Raw genomic sequence first — 19,203 nt, 5'->3', positions numbered from 1 at the left:
GGGTTAACTGCCTTGTGGTGGGTTAACTGCCTTGTGGGGGGGTTAACTGCCTTGTGGAGGGTCAACTGCCTTGTGTAGGGGGGTAACTGTCTTGTGGAGGGTTAACTGCCTTGTGGAGGGGGGTTAACTGCCTTGTGGAGGGGGGGTTAACTGCCTTGTGGAGGGGGGTTTAACTGCCTTGTGGAGGGGGGGTTAACTGCCTTGTGGAGGAGGGTAACTGCCTTGTGGAGGGGGTTAACTGTCTTGTGGGGGTTATCTGTCTTGTGGGGGGGTTAACTGCCTTGTGGGGGGTTAACTGCCTTGTTGGGGGGTTAACTGCCTTGTTGGGGTTAACTGCCCTGTTGGGGGGTTTACTGACTTGTGGAAGGGTAACTGCCTTGTGGGGGGTTAACTGCCTAGTGGGGGGTTAACCACCTTGTGGGGGTTTAACTGCCTTGTTGGGGTTTAACTGCCTTGTGGAGGGGGGGTTAACTGCCTTGTGGTGGGGGGGTTTACTGTCTTGTGGAGGGGGGGTTAACTGCCTTGTGGAGGGGGGGTTTACTGTCTTGTGGAGGGGGGATTAACTGTCTTGTGGAGGGGGGAATTAACTGCCTTGTGGAGGGGGGGTTAACTGCCTTGTGGAGGGGGTTTAACTGTCTTGTGGAGGGGGGTTAACTGTCTTGTGGAGGGGGGTTAACTGCCTTGTTGGGGATTAACTGCCTTGTGGAGGGGGGGTTAACTGCCTTGTGGTGGGGGGGCGAACTGCCTTGTGGAGGGGGGGGTTAACTGCCTTGTGGAGGGGGGGTTTACTGTCTTGTGGAGGGGGGATTAACTGTCTTGTGGAGGGGGGATTAACTGTCTTGTGGAGGTGGGGTTAACTGCCTTGTGGAGGGGGGTTAACTGCCTTGTGGAGGGGGGATTAACTGCCTTGTGGAGGGGGGTTAACTGCCTTGTGGAGGGGGGTTAACTGTCTTGTGGAGGGGGGTTAACTGTCTTGTGGAGGGGGATTAACTGCCTTGTTGGGGATTAACTACCATGTGGGGGGGTTAACTGCCCTGTGGGGGGTTTACTGCCTTGTGGGGGTTAACTGCCTTGCTAAAGGGAAGAATTACAGATCTTTTTACCTTGTCAGCTAGGGGATACGAACTAGCAAGGAGGGAATGGGTGTTAGTGTAGTTAGCCTTCAGTCCAATGGGTGAGGAAAGGTGGCTATGGATGATGTTCCTGCAGTGTCACTCAGTGGAATGAGCTCGGGAGCAACAGTTGGGCTGCTGTATGTTCTTCAACAGCAAACGGAAAGGGTTCCTCCGGTGCCTGCCTCTCTTCCCCTCCCGTTCCCCTCTCTTCCAGGCCAAGACTTTACCTGACAACCCCAGGGTGGTCCCAGAGGCTGGCGGAGGGGTGGAGGGCAGGGGCAAGGTGGCTGGGTTTAGGGGAGGAGGGGTGGAGGGCAGAGGCATGGTGGCTGGGTTAAGGGGAGGAGGGGTGGAGGGCAGAGGCATGCCGGCTGGGTTTAGGGGAGGAGGGGTGGAGGGCAGAGGCATGGTGGCTGAGTTAAGGGGAGGAGGGGTGGAGGGCAGAGGCATGCCGGCTGGGTTGAGGGGAGGAGGGGTGGAGGGCAGAGGCATGGTGGCTGGGTTGAGGGGAGGAGGGGTGGAGGGCAGAGGCATACCGGCTGGGTTGAGGGGAGGAGGGGTGGAGGGCAGAGGCATGGTGGCTGGGTTGAGGGGAGGAGGGGTGGAGGGCAGAGGCATGGTGGCTGGCTTGAGGGGAGGAGGGGTGGAGAGCAGAGGCATGGTGGCTGGGTTGAGGGGAGGAGGCAGGGCAGAAGAGGGATGTTTCCTGAGCTTCTCAACCTGCTTTTCCAGGTGTTTCTGTATGGCTGAGCCCAGGACGGCTACCTCTACCACCGCTCCATACACCTCCCACGTCATCCCCCTCTCGTCCCACCTCACCTCCTGCACTGGCTCGTCTGACCTCTCCTCTTGCTTTGTCTGCTCCTCACCCTCTTTTACGTTCACTTCAGATTTCTCTTCCCTTCTGTCCTCCTTCTTCTCTTTTGTACTCTCCTCCCTCTCTCGTTTCTCTTTCTTCTCCTCCCCCTCTCTCTCCTCTTTCTTCTCCTCCCCCTCTCTCTCGCTGAGCTCTACGAAGGCTGTGGGGGTGGCGGGGGCTGTTTTTGGAGTCATGGGTGCTGTGGAGACAGAACGGAACTCCACCTGCTGGCCCACCTGCAGCTCAGCGTCCTTAGTGTCCGCCCCCGTCCTTCTAGAGGATGCTGGGAAGAGGAAGGCGTCGGCACCGGCTCCCTGGGGTGGGGTCATGGGGCTGGTGGCTACAGAGTGATACTGGACCACCTCCAGACACCTAGAGGATGCTGGGAAGAGGAAGGCGTTGGGGCCGACCTCCTGGGGTGGGGTAATGGGGCTGGAGGCTTCAGAGTGGTGCTGTTCTGTCTGGTTGGTTTGGTGAGTTCCACTCCTGTCCACTAGGCTGCGTTGTTCTGTCTGGTTGGGTTGAGGAGTTCCACTCCTGTCCACTAGGCTGTGCTGTTCTGTCTGGTTGGGTTGAGGAGTTCCACTCCTGTCCACTAGGCTGCGTTGTTCTGTCTGGTTGGGTTGAGGAGTTCCACTCCTGTCCACTAGGCTGCGTTGTTCTGTCTGGTTGGGTTGAGGAGTTCCACTCCTGTCCACTATGCTGCGCTGTTCTGTCTGGTTGGGTTGAGGAGTTCCACTCCTGTCCACTAGGCTGTGCTGTTCTGTTTGGTTGGGTTGAGGAGTTCCACTCCTGTCCACTAGGCTGCGTTGTTCTGTCTGGTTGGGTTGAGGAGTTCCACTCCTGTCCACTAGGCTGCGCTGTTCTGTTTGGTTGGGTTGAGGAGTTCCACTCCTGTCCACCAGGCTGCGCTGTTCTGTTTGGTTGGGTTGAGGAGTTCCACTCCTGTCCACCAGGCTGCGCTGTTCTGTCTGGTTGGGTTGAGGAGTTCCACTCCTGTCCACTAGGCTGCACTTTTCTGTCTGGTTGGGTTGAGGAGTTCCACTCCTGTCCACTAGGCTGTGCTGTTCTGTCTGGTTGGTTTGCTCCTCACTAAAGCAGAGCTTCGATTCCTCTCCTATTTGTTCAGGGTGCTTGTTTTTAGTCAGAGATTGTGGTGATGTCATCTGCTTCGTTTCTGTTTGGATGTCTTCACCGGAAGGAGGGATAGAATCTTCCTGTCTGTTTCCGTGTGAGTGGGGGTTCATGACAGTCTCTGTGCTTTCTGGTTGAGCTACGTTGTCACTCCTCCCATCGTCCAGGCTGTTTTGGGGCACCGGAGGAAAGATCTTCACCCCCTCACTGTTGTCTACCTCCACAGACCCCTCAGGCTCAGTAGAGTGAATAAATGACATCATCTCTTCCCTTCTCTCCTCCTCCTTTCTCTCCTCCTCTTCTTCTTCCTCCTCCTCTTGTTCCACAACTCCGATGCTGCCATGCTGGGTAACCAGAATGGTAATCTCTTGATCGACAGCGTCCCCAGTCGCCCCATGTCGCCCTCTCCTTTCAACCTCCACTGGTTCTGGTTCATCAGCATGGTTGTGACAGAGTCCGTCAGTCTGAGGATCTGAGAAAGCAGAGCTATCTGGAGGGATGTTGGACTGAGACTTTGTCTCTTCAGCCACATCCTCTTTCGGAGCACTACATTTCAGTACCGGGGCTACAACAGGGTCTGACTCACATTTAGTTGTAGTTTCCCTCTCGTCCCTCGCCTCTTTCTCTCTCCTCTCCTCCGTCCTCTCCTCCCCTTCTCTCCTGCTGAGCTCTGGGAAGGCAGAGGGGATGATGGGGCTGTTGGGTATTTTTGGAGTCATGGGTTCAGTGGCGACAGAACGGAACTCCACCTGGTGCACCACCTGCAGCTCTGCGTCATTAGTCTCCGCCCCCGGCCTACAGACTGCTGGGAAGGGGAAGGCATCGGCGCCGGCCCCCTGGGGTGGGGTCATGGGGCTGGTGGCTACAGAGTGGTGCTGAACCACCTCCAGACTCCTAGAGGCTGCTGGGAAGGGGAAGGCGTCGGCGCCGGCCCCCTGGGGTGGGGTCATGGGGCTGGTGGCTACAGAGTGGTGCTGAACCACCTCCAGACTCCTAGAGGCTGCTGGGAAGGGGAAGGCATCGGCACCGGCCCCCTGGGGTGGGGTCATGGGGCTGGTGGCTACAGAGTGGTGCTGAACCACCTTCAGACTCCTAGAGGCTGCTGGGAAGGGGAAGGCATCGGCACAGGCCCCCTGGGGTGGGGTCATGGGGCTGGTGGCTACAGAGTGGTGCTGAACCACCTTCAGACTCCTAGAGGCTGCTGGGAAGGGGAAGGCGTCGGCGCCGGCCTCCTGGGGTGGGGTCATGGGGCTGGTGGCTACAGAGTGGTGCTGAACCACCTCCAGACTAACCTGGGTCTGCATGTGCTGTCTCACTGTCTCTCTCTCCTTCTCTGTCTCTCTCTCCTTCTCTGTCTCAGTCGCTCTCTCCTTCTCTGTCTCTTTCTCTTTCTCTTTGTCTTTATTTATCTTTTCATCTATCCCTTTCTCTTTACCTAACTCCTTCTCTTTCTCTCTCTCTCCATCTTTCTTTCTGTCATCCTCTTTCCCTCTCTTCTCCACTTTCTCTCTCTCCTCCTCCTCCTTCTCCAGAGAGTATTCTCTGTGTGAAGCCTCCCACTCTGGGTGGTGGTTATTCAGATATTTTTGGGGTAAGTAGGAGTCCTCCTCTGTTGCACGGTCCTGTACTGAGGGGAGTATTAGAACAGTGGGCGTTTCAAACTCAGCACGCCCTGTAATCTGAGTGCTTTCCACCACAGGGTGTGAGTCCAGCTGAACAGCAACATCACCTGAGTCCACTGCTCTAATAGCTGTGACAGGTAGGATAGTTGTGTCTCCGTGCTCCAACGACTCCCCATCCACCCCTACACCAATCATAGTGTGCACGTGAGATTTTGGCTGACAGTCTTGATTGACAGACTGGTGACTGGTATCCATACGAGGCTCCTCAGGGGCAGTGGTGATGTCAGAGGTTCCTGTGCAAACAGGTGTGATGTCAGAGGTTCCTGTGTACACAGAGGTGATATCAGAGGATTACGTGCACACAGAGGTGATATAGGAAATATCTACAGCAATACAGTGATGCTCTACGGATACCATTTCAGCTCTAAGCATGTGAATCAAGAAACAATATCAGCTTTAAGGCATGTGAATCAAGTTCCCTTTCAGCTCTAAGCATGTGAATCAAGTTCCCTTTCAGCTCTAAGCATGTAAATCAAGTTCTCTTTCAGCTCTAAGCATGTGAATCAAGTTCTCTTTCAGCTCTAAGCATGTGAATCAAGTTCCCTTTCAGCTCTAAGCATGTGAATCAAGTTCTCTTTCAGCTCTAAGCATGTGAATCAAGTTCCCTTTCAGCTCTAAGCATGTGAATCAAGTTCCCTTTCAGCTCTAAGCATGTGAATCAAGTTCTCTTTCAGCTCTAAGCATGTGAATCAAGTTCCCTTTCGCTCTAAGCATATGATTCAAGTTCTCTTTCAGCTCTAAGCATGTGAATCAAGTTCCCTTTCAGCTCTAAGCATGTGATTCAAGTTCCCTTTCCGTCAGTCAACTTTGGTATAACATACTACGGGGAGTCGCACTCTCGCGACTTCAGTTGAAGGATCTACAATTCCTCTTGACAAGGCCGATGAAATCTGCACCTCAGGATTCATTCCTTCAATTATTCCGCTCTTCACCTCCCTGTGAACAGGAACGATTTATCGCTGCCCTCTCTATTACCCCACAATCCATGGTTTCACAGGGTTCAAGAGGTATATCAATCTCCACAGGGTGAGAGTGACATGTTGGTTCACTGTCCACAAGGGGGCGCCCCTCCCCTTCACGGCGTCTCACTGTCAGCTCCGACCAATGGCGCGCACTGGGCAGTGTCACCCTGGATCGTGCGAACCGTGACGTCAGGGTACAAGCTACAATTTGATGTGTGTCCACCCATGCTTCTGCAGCGTCATCAAGTCGACTGTTCCCGAGGCCTCACTGCCTATTTTGAGGGAGGACATATATCCTCCCGTCTCCAGAAGCAGGCGATTCGAGTAGTTCCTATGTTGAAGATCTGGGGATGCTGGTACAGACGGTATTCCTGGATACGAAAAAGGACGGTACTTTGCGTCCTATTCTAGACCTACGTACCCCTCAACAAGCACCTCAGAGTCTACAAACTCAGAACGCTCACAAAGCCGCCGGCTGTTATTAAAGCAATTAGCTGGTGGCGGCGGAGTGAAAGGCAGGGCAAGCAGAGTCACACACATCCATGCTACTGTTCCTGTATTCAGTCTCTAGGAAACCAGAAAAATAACTGTCAGACTCCATCTTAACGCATTACATTTTGGGATGTTCAAGCTAGACTCACTGCATATCATGCTTTTCTATCACCATGGAGGGTGTCCGGGTTCCCGGCTCTGCTTAGCCACATTTCAAAGTGTGTTTTCACCAGTGCCTACACCTACTGGGGATGATGGATTCTGTGATGAAGACGTTCTCCTGGGGGCTACTGTTGATACGGACATTCAAGCGCTGCATGCTAGCTACTCACCTGGACGCATCTCGCGCACTAAGCTGGGTGCTTCAGGTGGCTCTGTCAGGCTTATGGGCCACGCTTCGGGTGTCCCTGTCAGACCTATGGGCCATGCTTCGGGTGTCCCTGTCAGACCTATGGGCCATGCTTCGGGTGTCCCTGTCAGGCATATGTGCCATGTCTTAGTGGTGGGACCCTCTGCTATTGTCAGGGGGCTTCCATATGGGCGGAGTAGTATCCTGCAAGGTGATCCCGACAGGCGTATCCCCCTGAAGGTGGGGTGCGCTGTATGAAGGCCAACTCAATTCGGGGGGGGGGGGGGGGGGGGGGGGGGGGGGGGGGGGGACACTGCTGTGGATTGCACTATATGTCAATTACCTGGAGTATCTGGCTCTCAGGCGCTACTCCCTGTTTTTGTTGGACCGGCTTGTGCAGGTCAGAACTGACAATATGTCAGTGGTGGCATGCGTCAACAGATGGGGAGAGACTGTTTCTTTCCCTCCTAACCTTGGCTCACTCCCTATTGCTGGGGAGCAGTAAGCACATGCTTTCACTTTGGGCAACTCATATATGCCTCAACTCAGGTGCTGATCTTTTAACCAGGTGGGACTCTCTCTCTCTCAGGAGTGAAGGCTGATCTTTTATCCAGGTGGGATTCTCTCTCTCTCAGGAGTGAAGGCTGATCTTTTATCCAGGTGGGACTCTCTCTCTCAAGAGTGGAGGCTCTCCCAGGTATGGGACATTTTTGGCCGTGCTAAAGTAAATCTTTACCCATCGCGAGAATGCTCACAGTTTTGACTGTTTTTCTCGATGAGGGACCCGAATGGCCCGTTGGGAATGGAAGCTCTCGCGCACCAGTGGCCTCAGACCCTCCTTTACATGTTTCCGCCAGGGGTACTGATTTAGCCCCCGTTAGAGGGGGTGCACCGGGAGGGCTTGTTGTCCTAGGTGCACGGGCAGGTTTACCATTGATTCTTGTGGCTCCCCATTGGCCCAGGCAGCCTTGGTTAGCGGACCATTGGCGGGGACCATTGGAAACTCCTGTTGCGCAGCAACCTATTGTCCCAGGCAGACGGGCAGGTTTGGCAAGCGAGGCCAGAGATTTGGTTCCTATGGGCCTGGCCCCTAAGAGGGCCAATCTGATGGCTAGAGGTTTACCTCCGAATGTTATGTGACCAACTTTTTGCCTGTTTTACTAATCCAGTTTACGGCAGGGCACTCTCTAAGCAGCATCCCTCCCACTGGATTGTGGAGGCTATCTCCCTGACTGACCAAAATGGAACGTAACATTATGACTGTAACTACTGTTCCCTACAGGAGGGTATGAGGTAAAACGACAATAACTAGTGTTCTGTGCAGGAGGGTTATGAGGTAAAACAACTATAACCAATGTTACCTGCAGGAGGGTTTGAGGTAAAATGACTATAACAACTGTTCCCTGCAGGAGGGCTATGAGGTAAAACGACAATAACTAGTGTTCCGTGCAGGAGGGTATTGAGGTTAAATGACTATAAGTACTGTTACCTGCAGGAGGGTATGAGGTAAAACGACTGTATTTACTGCTACCTGCAGGAGGGTTATGAGGTAAAATGACTATAACTACTGTTACCTGCAGGAGGGAATGAGGTAAAACGACTGTATTTACTGTTACCTGCAGGAGGGTTATGAGGTAAAATGACTATAACTACTGTTACCTGCAGGAGGGAATGAGGTAAAATGACTGTATTTACTGTTATCTGCCGGAGGGAATGAGGTAAAACGACTATAACTACTGTTTTAGTCATTTTACCTAATTTCCCTCCTTCAGGGGACAGTAGTCATAGTCATAACGTTACGGTTCCTTGTTATAGTGATTCTGAATTTCCTTTTAATATGTAATCTGTAATATGATTACATTGGTATTTACACGTGGGAATATTTCTTGCCAAACAAGCTGCATCAAAGATACAGAGACTGAAGGTATCTGGAATAGTTTTTTTGTTCTAAATGACAAACATTAAAACACATGTACTTATTATCGTCAGATACAGCTCTTCACAATAGGCTAGAATTTGGTGAGAATACACATGCATTTTTGATAGGAATGATGTCTCAAATCTTTATTGTATCTTCAAAAAACAACCTAGACGTCTTTATGATTCCAATCTTAGTTGACATCTACATTTCATAAACCTCCTACATAACGCATCATTCTTTGAGACATGCGAAGAAAAGTACTCAGATATCATAAAACCCAGAACCTCAGAGTCAATACGGATAAGAATAGAGATCAACATGCACATGAGAGGAAACATGAACATTTATCCTCGGAAAATATGACGCTGGAATCACAACACAGTGGAATCTCAGTAGCCTACATCTGATACATACCTCAGCAGTCCAACAGTGAGAGGACTCTTCCCATGGTCCACAGTCCAGGTCTCCTATAACAGCCACATCTCATCTCTGCGAATCAAGCTACCTATCTCTCCCTCTCCTGTGTGTTGTTCATAGATTCTGATTGCGGTGAGCTAGAGTTTGTGGTTCCAGAAGGATCTGTTTCTCTGTTTGGCAGGCAGGCAGGCAAGAGGGAGGGAGGCAGGCAGGCAAGAGGGAGGCAGGCAGGCAAGAGGAAGGCAGGCAGGCAGCTCTCCTTGTTATCTGCTGTGAGTGTTAGTGTGTTGTATTGAAAATGTTCTGACAGCCAGTTTCCCTGGAAACCAGTGTTCTACGTTCTGGCGTGAAGTGAGTTTAAAGGTAACGACGAGAGAGCAGTTCTCTTCCTCATCAACAGCAAATGATAGTCATTAAACCTCTGTTCTCATAGCAACGCCATGGCTTTCGTCGTGACTGGGCTATATTACAAAGAAATGCAAGAAAAGAAAGTTACATCATCTATGTATGTATGTATGTATGTATGTATGTATGTATGTATGTATGTATGTGACAGTACAGTACAGTACAGTACAGTACATATGTATGAACAGTACAGTATGTATGTATGTATGTATGTATGTATGTATGTACAGTACAGTACAGATGTATGTATGCATGCATGCATGTACAGTGCCTTGCGAAAGTATTCGGCCCCCTTGAACTTTTCGACCTTTTGCCACATTTCAGGCTTCAAACATAAAGATATAAAACTGTAATTTTTTGTGAAGAATCAACAACAAGTGGGACACAATTATGAAGTGGAACGAAATTTATTGGATATTTCAAACCTTTTTAACAAATAAAAAACTGAAAAATTGGCCGTGCAAAATTATTCAGCCCCCTTAAGTTAATACTTTGTAGCGCCACCTTTTGCTGCGATTACAGCTGTAAGTCGCTTGGGGTATGTCTCTATCAGTTTTGCACATCGAGAGACTGAAATTTTTGCCCATTCCTCCTTGCAAAACAGCTCGAGCTCAGTGAGGTTGGATGGAGAGCGTTTGTGAACAGCAGTTTTCAGTTCTTTCCACAGATTCTCGATTGGATTCAGATCTGGACTTTGACTTGGCCATTCTAACACCTGGATATGTTTATTTGTGAACCATTCCATTGTAGATTTTGCTTTATGTTTCGGATCATTGTCTTGTTGGAAGACAAATCTCCGTCCTAGTCTCAGGTCTTTTGCAGACTCCATCAGGTTTTCTTCCAGAATGGTCCTGTATTTGGCTCCATCCATCTTCCCATCAATTTTAACCATCTTCCCTGCCCCTGCTGAAGAAAAGCAGGCCCAAACCATGATGCTGCCACCACCATGTTTGACAGTGGGGATGGTGTGTTCAGGGTGATGCGCTGTGTTGCTTTTACGCCAAACATAACGTTTTGCATTGTTGCCAAAAAGTTTGATTTTGGTTTCATCTGACCAGAGCACCTTCTTCCACATGTTTGGTGTGTCTCCCAGGTGGCTAGTGGCAAAATTTAAACGACACTTTTTATGGATATCTTTAAGAAATGGCTTTCTTCTTGCCACTCTTCCATAAAGGCCAGATTTGTGCAGTATACCACTGATTGTTGTCCTATGGACAGAGTCTCCCACCTCAGCTGTAGATCTCTGCAATTCATCCAGAGTGGTCATGGGCCTCTTGGCTGCATCTCTGATCAGTCTTCTCCTTGTATGAGCTGAAAGTTTAGAGGGACGGCCGGGTCTTCGTAGATTTGCAGTGGTCTGATACTCCTTCCATTTCAATATTATCTCTTGCACAGTGCTCCTTGGGATGTTAAAGCTTGGGAAATCGTTTTGTATCCAAATCCGGCTTTAAACTTCTCCACAACAGTATCTCGGACCTGCCTGGTGTGTTCCTTTTTCTTCATGATGCTCTCTGCGCTTTAAACGGACCTCTGAGACTATCACAGAGCAGGTGCATTTATACGGAGACTTGATTACACACAGGTGGATTCTATTTATCATCTTTAGTCATTTAGGTCAACATTGGATCATTCAGAGATCCTCACTGAACTTCTGGAGAGAGTTTGCTGCACTGAAAGTAAAGGGGCTGAATAATTTTGCACGCCCAATTTTTCAGTTTTTTATTTGTTAAAAAAGTTTGAAATACCCAATAAATTTCGTTCCACTTCATGATTGTGTCCCACTTGTTGTTGATTCTTCACAAAAAATTACAGTTTTATATCTTTATGTTTGAAGCCTGAAATGTGGCAAAAGGTCGAAAAGTTCAAGGTGGCCGAATACTTTCGCAAGGCACTGTATGTACAGTACAGTACTGTATGTATGTACAGTACAGATGTATGTACTGTATGTATGTACAGTACAGATGTATGTATGCATGCATGCATGTATGTACAGTACAGTACTGTAGGTATGTGCAGTACAGATGTATGTACTGTATGTATGTACAGTACAGTACAGATGTATGTATGCATACATGTACGTACAATACAGTACTGTATGTATGTATGTATGTATAGTATGTATGTACTGTATGTGTGTGTGTGTATATATGAATGCATGATCATGCGTGTGTGCTTGCTTGTGTGTACATGCACGCATGTGTGTGTGTGTGTGTATATATATATATAAACACTGTGAGGAAACCGTAGCCAAGGAGACCCCGTTGATGACGCTAGCCCAATAGCCAAGCAACCCTGCATCCTGTCCACCGTGTGCTATAATTCACCCACGTTCTTCAATCCCACCTTCTTGGAGAGAAATAATCACAACAGCTGGATGGACACACACACGCTAGACACACACCCACACAGGAATGCGACTACACACACACACACCCACACAGGAATGCGACTACACACACACACACACACACACACAGGAACACACCTACACACACACACACACACACACACACACACACACACACACACACACACACACACACACACACACACACACACACACACACACACACACGGCATTAGGGCTGATGTATGTATGTATGTATGTATGTATGTATGTATGTATGTATGTATGTACTGTACGTATGTATGTACAGTACATATGTATTGGAAATATGCTTGGGGTCATTGTCCATTTGGAAGACCCATTTGCGACCAAGATTTAACTACCTGACTGATGTCTTGAGATGTTGCTTCAATATATCCACATAATTTTCTTTCCTCATGATGCCATTTATTTTGTGAAATGCACCAGTCCCTCCTTCAGCAAAGCACCCCCACAACATGATGCTACCACCCCCGTGCTTCACGGTTGGGATGGTGTTCTTCGGCCTGCAAGCCGCCCCCTTTTTCCTCCCAACATAATGATGGTCATTATGGCCAAACAGTTCCATTTTTGTTTCATCAGACCAGAGGGCATTTCTCCAAAAAGTACAATCTTTGTCCCCATGTGCAGTTGCAAACTGTAGTCTGTCTTTTTTATGGCAGTTTTGGAGCAGTGGCTTCTTCCTTGGTGAGCGGCCTTTCAGGTTATGTCGATATGGACTTGTTTTACTGTGGATAAAAATACTTTTGTACCCGTTTCCACCAGCATCTTCACAAGGTCATTTTCTGTTGTTCTGGGATTGATTTGCACTTTTCGCACCAAAGCACGTTCATCTCTAGGAGACAGAACGCGTCTCCTTCCTGAGCGGTATGATGGCCGCGTGGTCCCACGGTGTTTAAACTAGACGTACTATTGTTTGTACAGATGGACGTGGCACCTTCAAGCATTTGGAAATTGCTCCCAAGGATGAACCAGACTTGTGGAGGTCTACAATTTTGTGGAGGTCTTGGCTGATTTCTTTTGATTTTCCCATGATGTCAAGCAAAGAGGTACTGAGGCCTTGAAATACATCCACAGGTACACCTCCAATTGACTGAAATGATGTCAATTAGCCTATCAGAAGCTTCAAAAGCCATGACATAGTTTTCTGGAATTTCCAGAAATGTAAACTTCTGACCCACTGGAATTGTGATACGGAGAATTATAAGTAAAATAATCTGTCTGTAAACAATTGTTGGAAAAATTACTTGTGTCATGCACAAAGTAGACATCCTAACCGACTTGCCAAAACAATAGTTTGTTAACCTCCCTGGGCAAGGTGGGGCGTTTGCGTCCCACCTAGTCAACAGCCAGTGGAATCGCATGGCGATTAAAAGACAAGACTCTTGTTAACTTGTTATGGATAGGGGGCAGTATTTTCACGGCCGGATAAAAAACGTACCCAATTTAATCTGGTTATTACTCCTGCCCAGAAACTAGAATATGCATATAATTAGTAGCTCTGGATAGAAAACACTCTAAAGTTTCTAAAACTGTTTGAATGGTGTCTGTGAGTATAACAGAACTCATATGGCAGGCCAAAACCTGAGAAGATTCCATACAGGATGTGCCCTGTCTGACAATTTGTTTTCCTTCTGTGGGATCTCTATCAAAAATACAGCATCTCTGCTGTAACGTAACATTTTCTAAGGCTCTCCATCGGCTCTCAGAAGGCGCCAGAAAGTGGAATGACATCTCTGCAGTCTCTGGGCGAAAAACAGCAGGAGTTTTTGTGAGTGGTCAGGCAGGGAACAATGACATTGGAGTGCGCGTCCACGAGAGGACTCCATGTTTTTCTTTCAGTCTTTGAACGAATACAACGTCGCCCGGTTGGAATATTATCGCTATTTTACGAGAAAAATAGCATAAAAACTGATTTTAAACAGCGTTTGACATGCTTCGAAGTACGGTCATGGAATATTTTGACATTTTTTGTCACGAAATGCGCTTGCGCGTCACCCTTCGGATACTGACCTGAACGCACAAACAAAACGGAGGTATTTGGATATAACTATGGATTATTTCGAACCAAAACAACATTTGTTGTTGAAGTAGAAGTCCTGGTAGTGTATTCTGACGAAGAACAGCAAAGGTAATACAATTTTTCTTATAGTAAATCTGAGTTTGGTGAGGGCCAAACTTGGTGGGTGTCAAATTAGCTAGCCGTGATGGCCGGGCTATCTACTCAGAATATTGCAAAATGTGCTTTCGCCGAAAAGCTATTTTAAAATCTGACACAGCGATTGCATAAAGGAGTTCTGTATCTATAATTCTTAACGTTCACAAAATACATAACAATTATTGTAATCTAACCACACTGTCCGATTTCAAAAAGGCCTTACAGCGAAAGCAAAACATTAGATTATGTCAGGAGAGTACCCTGCCAAAAATAATCACACAGCCATTTACTAATTATATGCATATTCTCGTTTCTGGGCAAGAGTAGTAACCAGTTTAAATCGGGTACGTTTTTTATCCGGCCGTGCAAATACTGTCCCCTAGCCCCAACAGGTTTTAACAAGAAATTTGTGGAGTGGTTGAAAAACTAGTTTTAATGACTCCAACCTAAGTGTATGTAAACTTCCGACTTCAACTGTAGTTCCTGGATGGCAGGAAGCTTGGCCCCAGTGATGTACTGGGCCGTACGCACTACCCTCTGTAGCGCCTTTCGGGTCAGATGCCGAGCGGTTACCATACCAGGCGGTGATGCAACCGGTCAGGATGCTCTCGATGGTGCAGCTGTAGAACTTTTATAGGATCTGGGGACCCATGCCAAATCTTTTCAGTCTCCTGAGGGGAAAAAGGTGTTGTCGTGCCCTCTTCACAACTGTCTTGGTGTGTTAGGACCATGATAGTTTGTTGGTGATGTAGACATCACCAACGACCTGCTCCACTATAGCCCCGTCAATGTTAATGGGGCCTGTTCGGCCTGCCTTTCCCTGTAGTCCACGATCAGCTCCTTTGTCTTTATCACATTGAGGGAGAGGTTGTTGTCCTGGCACCACACTGCCAGGTCTCTGACCTCCTCCCTATAGGTTGTCTCATCGTTGTCGGTTAGGGTGTCGTCAGCAAACGTAATGATGGTGTTGGAGTCGTGCTTGCCCACGCAGTCAGGGGTGAACAAGGAGTACAGGAGGGGACTAAGCATGCACCCCTGATGGGCCCCAGTGTTGAGGATCAGCGTAGCAGATGTGTTGTTGCCTACCTACCCTTACCACCTGGGGTCAGCCCGTCAGGAAGTCCAAGATACAGTTGCAGAGGGAGGTGTTTAGTTCCAGGGTCCTTCGCTAAGTGATGAGCTTTGTGGGCACTATGGTGTTAAACGCATTCTCACATAGGTGTTCCTTTTGTCCAGGTGGGAAAGGGCATTGTGGAGTACGATTGAGATTGTGTCATCTGTGGATCTGTTTGGGCGGTATGAGAATTGGAGTGGGTCTAGGGTATCTGAGAGGATGCTGTTGATGTGAGCCATGACCAGCCTTTCAAAGCACTTCATGGCTACAGAAGTGAGTGCTACGGGGCGGTAATCATCAATGTTACCTTCGCTTCCTTGGGCACAGGTACGTCTGAGAGCTCGTCTGAGGGCATAGCGGGATTTCTTCTAAGCGTCCGGATTAGTGTCCTGCTCCTTGAAAGAGGCTGCTCTAGCCTTTAGCACGATGCGGATGTTGCCTGTAATCCATGGTTTCTGGTTGGGATTTGTACGTACGTTCACTGTGGGGATGACATCATCGATGCACTTATTGATGAAGCCAGTGACTGAGGTGGTGTACTTCTCAATGCCATTGGCTGAATCCCGGAACATATTCTAGTCTGTGCTAGCAAAACAGTTCTGTAGCTTAGCATCCGTGTCATCTGACCACTTCCGTATTGAGCGAGTCACTTGCACTTCCTGCTTTAGTTTTTGCTTGTAAGCAGGAATCAGGAGGATAGAATTATGGTCAGATTTGCCAAATAGAGGGCGAGGGAGTTTCATATGCGTCTCTGTGTGTGGAGATGCATACAAAGCATCCAATGGATTTGGATACGGCTTTAGAGCAGATTTCTGCAGCATTAGTAAAGATTTGATCAATAGACAGTATGTGAAGGATTTAATTCCTGTGCTGTTTGTAACTACCCTGGTAGGTTGACTGACAACCTGAACCAGGTTGCAGGCACTGGTTACAGTTTGAAGCTTTTTCTTGAGTGAGCAGCTTGATAAAAGCCAGTCAATATTTAGGTCACCCAGAAAATATACTTCTCTGTTGATATCACATACATTATCAAGCATTTCACACACATTATCCAGATACTGACTGTTAGCACTTGGTGATCTATAGCAGCTTCCCACCAGAATGGGCTTTAGGTGAGGCAGATGGACCTGTAGACATATTACTTCAACAGTATTTAACATTAGATCGTCTCTAAGCTTTACAGGAATATACACAGCAACACCCACACAATCCTGTCTCTTCTGCAGATGTTAAAACCATGTCTTGCTACCACTGTATCATCAAAGGTATTATCTAAGTGAGTTTCAGAGATTGTCCGTATATGAATGTCATCTGTTACTAGCAAGTTATCAGTTTCATGAACCTTGTTTCCTTGGCTACATATGTTAACGTGGGCTATTTTTACCACTTTTCTTGGATGTTTGATTGTTGTGATTGTTTCACTGAGCGGTTTATCAGCAGCAGACATGACTGGGATATTTATTTATATTTGAGCCGACAGTGCAGGGTGAGCATCACACAGTGGAAGGACTTCCTACCAGGGCACACCACCTCAGTGCTAACAGCATAACTCTGGTTCATAGGCACATGATTACAGCATACAATAGCTATAGGATTAACAGAGGCATTCGGGGGGGGTTAGAGGGACATACATTAGGTTATTTACGTTACGACTGCCAACGCCCCTGGGACAATGTACATTTACTGTAGCACTAAGACAACTTAGTGACACAATGGTAGGGATTATCTGAGCAGGGCTTGGGTCACTGATAAGTCATTGTCTCAATGCAGCCTTGAAATGTGCGGACATGGAGTCCAGGAGCCAAGACCATCTTGATAAATTAATCTAAGCTTTACCAATAAGAACTAATCCACCAAGCTTTATTATTGTTATAGGCATCAATAAATTGTATAGGCAGCATTTTATTTTTTATTGTTCCTGCATCCTCTAGTATTTTCTTTCTGGAAGTGTGCACATATAAAACAGCTAAGGTTTACCAATAAGAACTAAGCCAAGCTTTTTTCATTTCTACAGGCATCAATACATTGTGTAGGCAGCAGAACCGTTTCTTTGGAGCCATAAGCTTGGCCCGGAACACCATGTTCCAATGTTCCACAGGCAGAATCCTCACCATATCACTTTCCAAGGCCTCAGCCAATCCCTGGCCGCCTCACAGTGCTCGTAATTATGTTGCTTAGCAACCGGTGCTGTGATAGGAGGGAGGTGTGTGTGTGTGTGTGTGTGTGTGTGTGTGTGTGTGTGTGTGTGTGTGTGTGTGTGTGTGTGTGTGTGTGTGTGTGTGTGTGTGTGTGTGTGTGTGTGTGTGTGTGTGTGTGTGTGTGTGTGTGAGGAGCGATGAAGTAAACAACTCAGATAAAATGCTCATCAGGAGTCTGATGCCCAAAAGACTGTCAACATAGTGCTGATAGTGATGATAGTAATGATAGTGCTGATAGTGCTGATAGTGCTGATAGTGCTGATAGTGATGATAGTGCCGATAGTGATGATAGTGATGATAGTGATGATGATAGTGCTGATTGTGCTGATAGTGCTGATAGTGCTGATAGTGCTGTTGGTGATGATAGTGCTGATAGTGCTGATAGTGATGATAGTGCTGATAGTGATGATAGTGATGATAGTGATGATGATAGTGCTGATAGTGATGATAGTGCTGATAGTGATGATAGTGATGATAGATAGTGCTGATAGTGCTGATAGTGATGATGATGATGATGATGATAGTGTTGATAGTGCTGATAGTCCTGATAGTGATGATGATAGTGATGATAGTGCTGATAGGGATGATGATAGTGCTGATAATGCTGATAGTGATGATAGTGCTGATAGTGCTGATAGTGCTGATAGTGATGATGATAGTGATGATAGTGCTGATAGGGATGATGATAGTGCTGATAGGGATGATAGGGATGATGATAGTGCTGATAGGGATGATGATAGTGATGATAGTGCTGATAGTGCTGATAGTGATGATAGTGCTGATAGTGATGATAGTGCTGATAGTGATGATTGTGCATCTATTAAACACACTTAGCATGCGAAGAATGATGTATATATATATATATATTACTGTGTATGTCCCTTTCTGAATTGTTGAAAATGTCAACAGTTTATTTGCATGATAAATGCATTAAGTTTGGGGTTTTAGGCTGGGTTTCTGTACAGCACTTTGTGATATCAACTGATGTAAGAAGGGCTATATAAATACATTTGATTTGATTAAGTGAAGTGTTTAATGTAGTGAGATACAGTGCCTTCAGAAAGTATTCATACCCCTTGACTTATTCGACATTTTTTTGTGTTACAGTCTGAATTCAAAATTGATTTAATATATTTTTTTGTCACCTATTTACACACGATATCCCTTAATGAAAAAGTGAAAAAATGCTTTTAGAAATTTTTGAAAATGTATTGAAAATGAAATGCCTGTGCTTAGCTCTATTTCATATATTTTTGTCCTAAAACATCTCCCTAGTCGTTGCCGATGACAAGCATACCCATAACATGATGCAGCCACCACCATGCTTGAAAATATGGAGTGGTACTCAGTGACGTGTTGTGTTTGCCCCAAACATAACGCTTTGTATTCTGGACATGAAGTTCATTTCTTTGTAAAATGTTTTGCAGTTTTACTTTAGCGTCTTGTTGCAAACAGGATGCATGTTTTGGATTTTTTTTTAATTCTGTACAGGCTTCCTTCTTTTCACTCTCTCATTTAAATTAGTATTGTGGAGTCACTACAACGTTGTTTTCTCCTATCACAGCCATTCAACTCTGTAACTGTTTTAAAGGTCACCCTTCCCTGAGTGGTTTCCTTCCTCTCCGGTAACTGAGTTAGGAAGGACACCTGCATCTGGGTGTATTGATGCAGCATCCAAAGTATAATTTATAACTTCATCATACTGAAAGGGTTATTCAATGTCTGCTTTTTTAAAATGTTTTATGCATCTATCAATAAGTGCCCTTCTTTGCAGAGGCATTGGAAAACCTCCCTGGTCTTTGTGGTTGAATCTGTTTGAAATTCACTGCTCGACTGAGGGACCTTACAGATAATTGTATGTGTGGGGTACAGAGATGAGGTAGTCATTCAAAAATCATGTTAAACACTAATATTGCACAAAGAGTGAGTCCATGCAATTTATTATGTGACTTGTTAAGTACATTTTTACTCCTGAACATATTTAGGCTTGTCATAACAAAGGGATTGAATA

General features: G+C 47.0%; 1 protein-coding gene across 1 annotated transcript; it reads right to left on the bottom strand.

Moving 5' to 3' along the window:
- Nucleotides 1-797: 797 nt before the first annotated feature.
- On the bottom strand, nt 798-9,245 carry gprin1 (G protein regulated inducer of neurite outgrowth 1). The gene is made up of 2 exons (XM_045724999.2): nt 8,929-9,245; nt 798-5,053 (listed from the first exon to the last, which is right to left on the bottom strand). The coding sequence occupies exon 2, from the start codon at nt 4,983-4,985 to the stop codon at nt 1,212-1,214; it is 3,774 nt and encodes a 1,257-aa protein (XP_045580955.2). The 5' UTR covers nt 4,986-5,053; nt 8,929-9,245; the 3' UTR covers nt 798-1,211.
- Between the last annotated feature and the right edge of the window lie 9,958 nt (nt 9,246-19,203).

Source organism: Salmo salar, chromosome 09 (genome assembly GCF_965601325.2).
Source record: "Salmo salar chromosome 09, fSalSal1, whole genome shotgun sequence".
NCBI lineage: Eukaryota > Metazoa > Chordata > Actinopteri > Salmoniformes > Salmonidae > Salmo > Salmo salar.
Note: the sequence above shows the minus strand (reverse complement) of the source record. Positions and strands in the feature narration are given on the sequence as shown.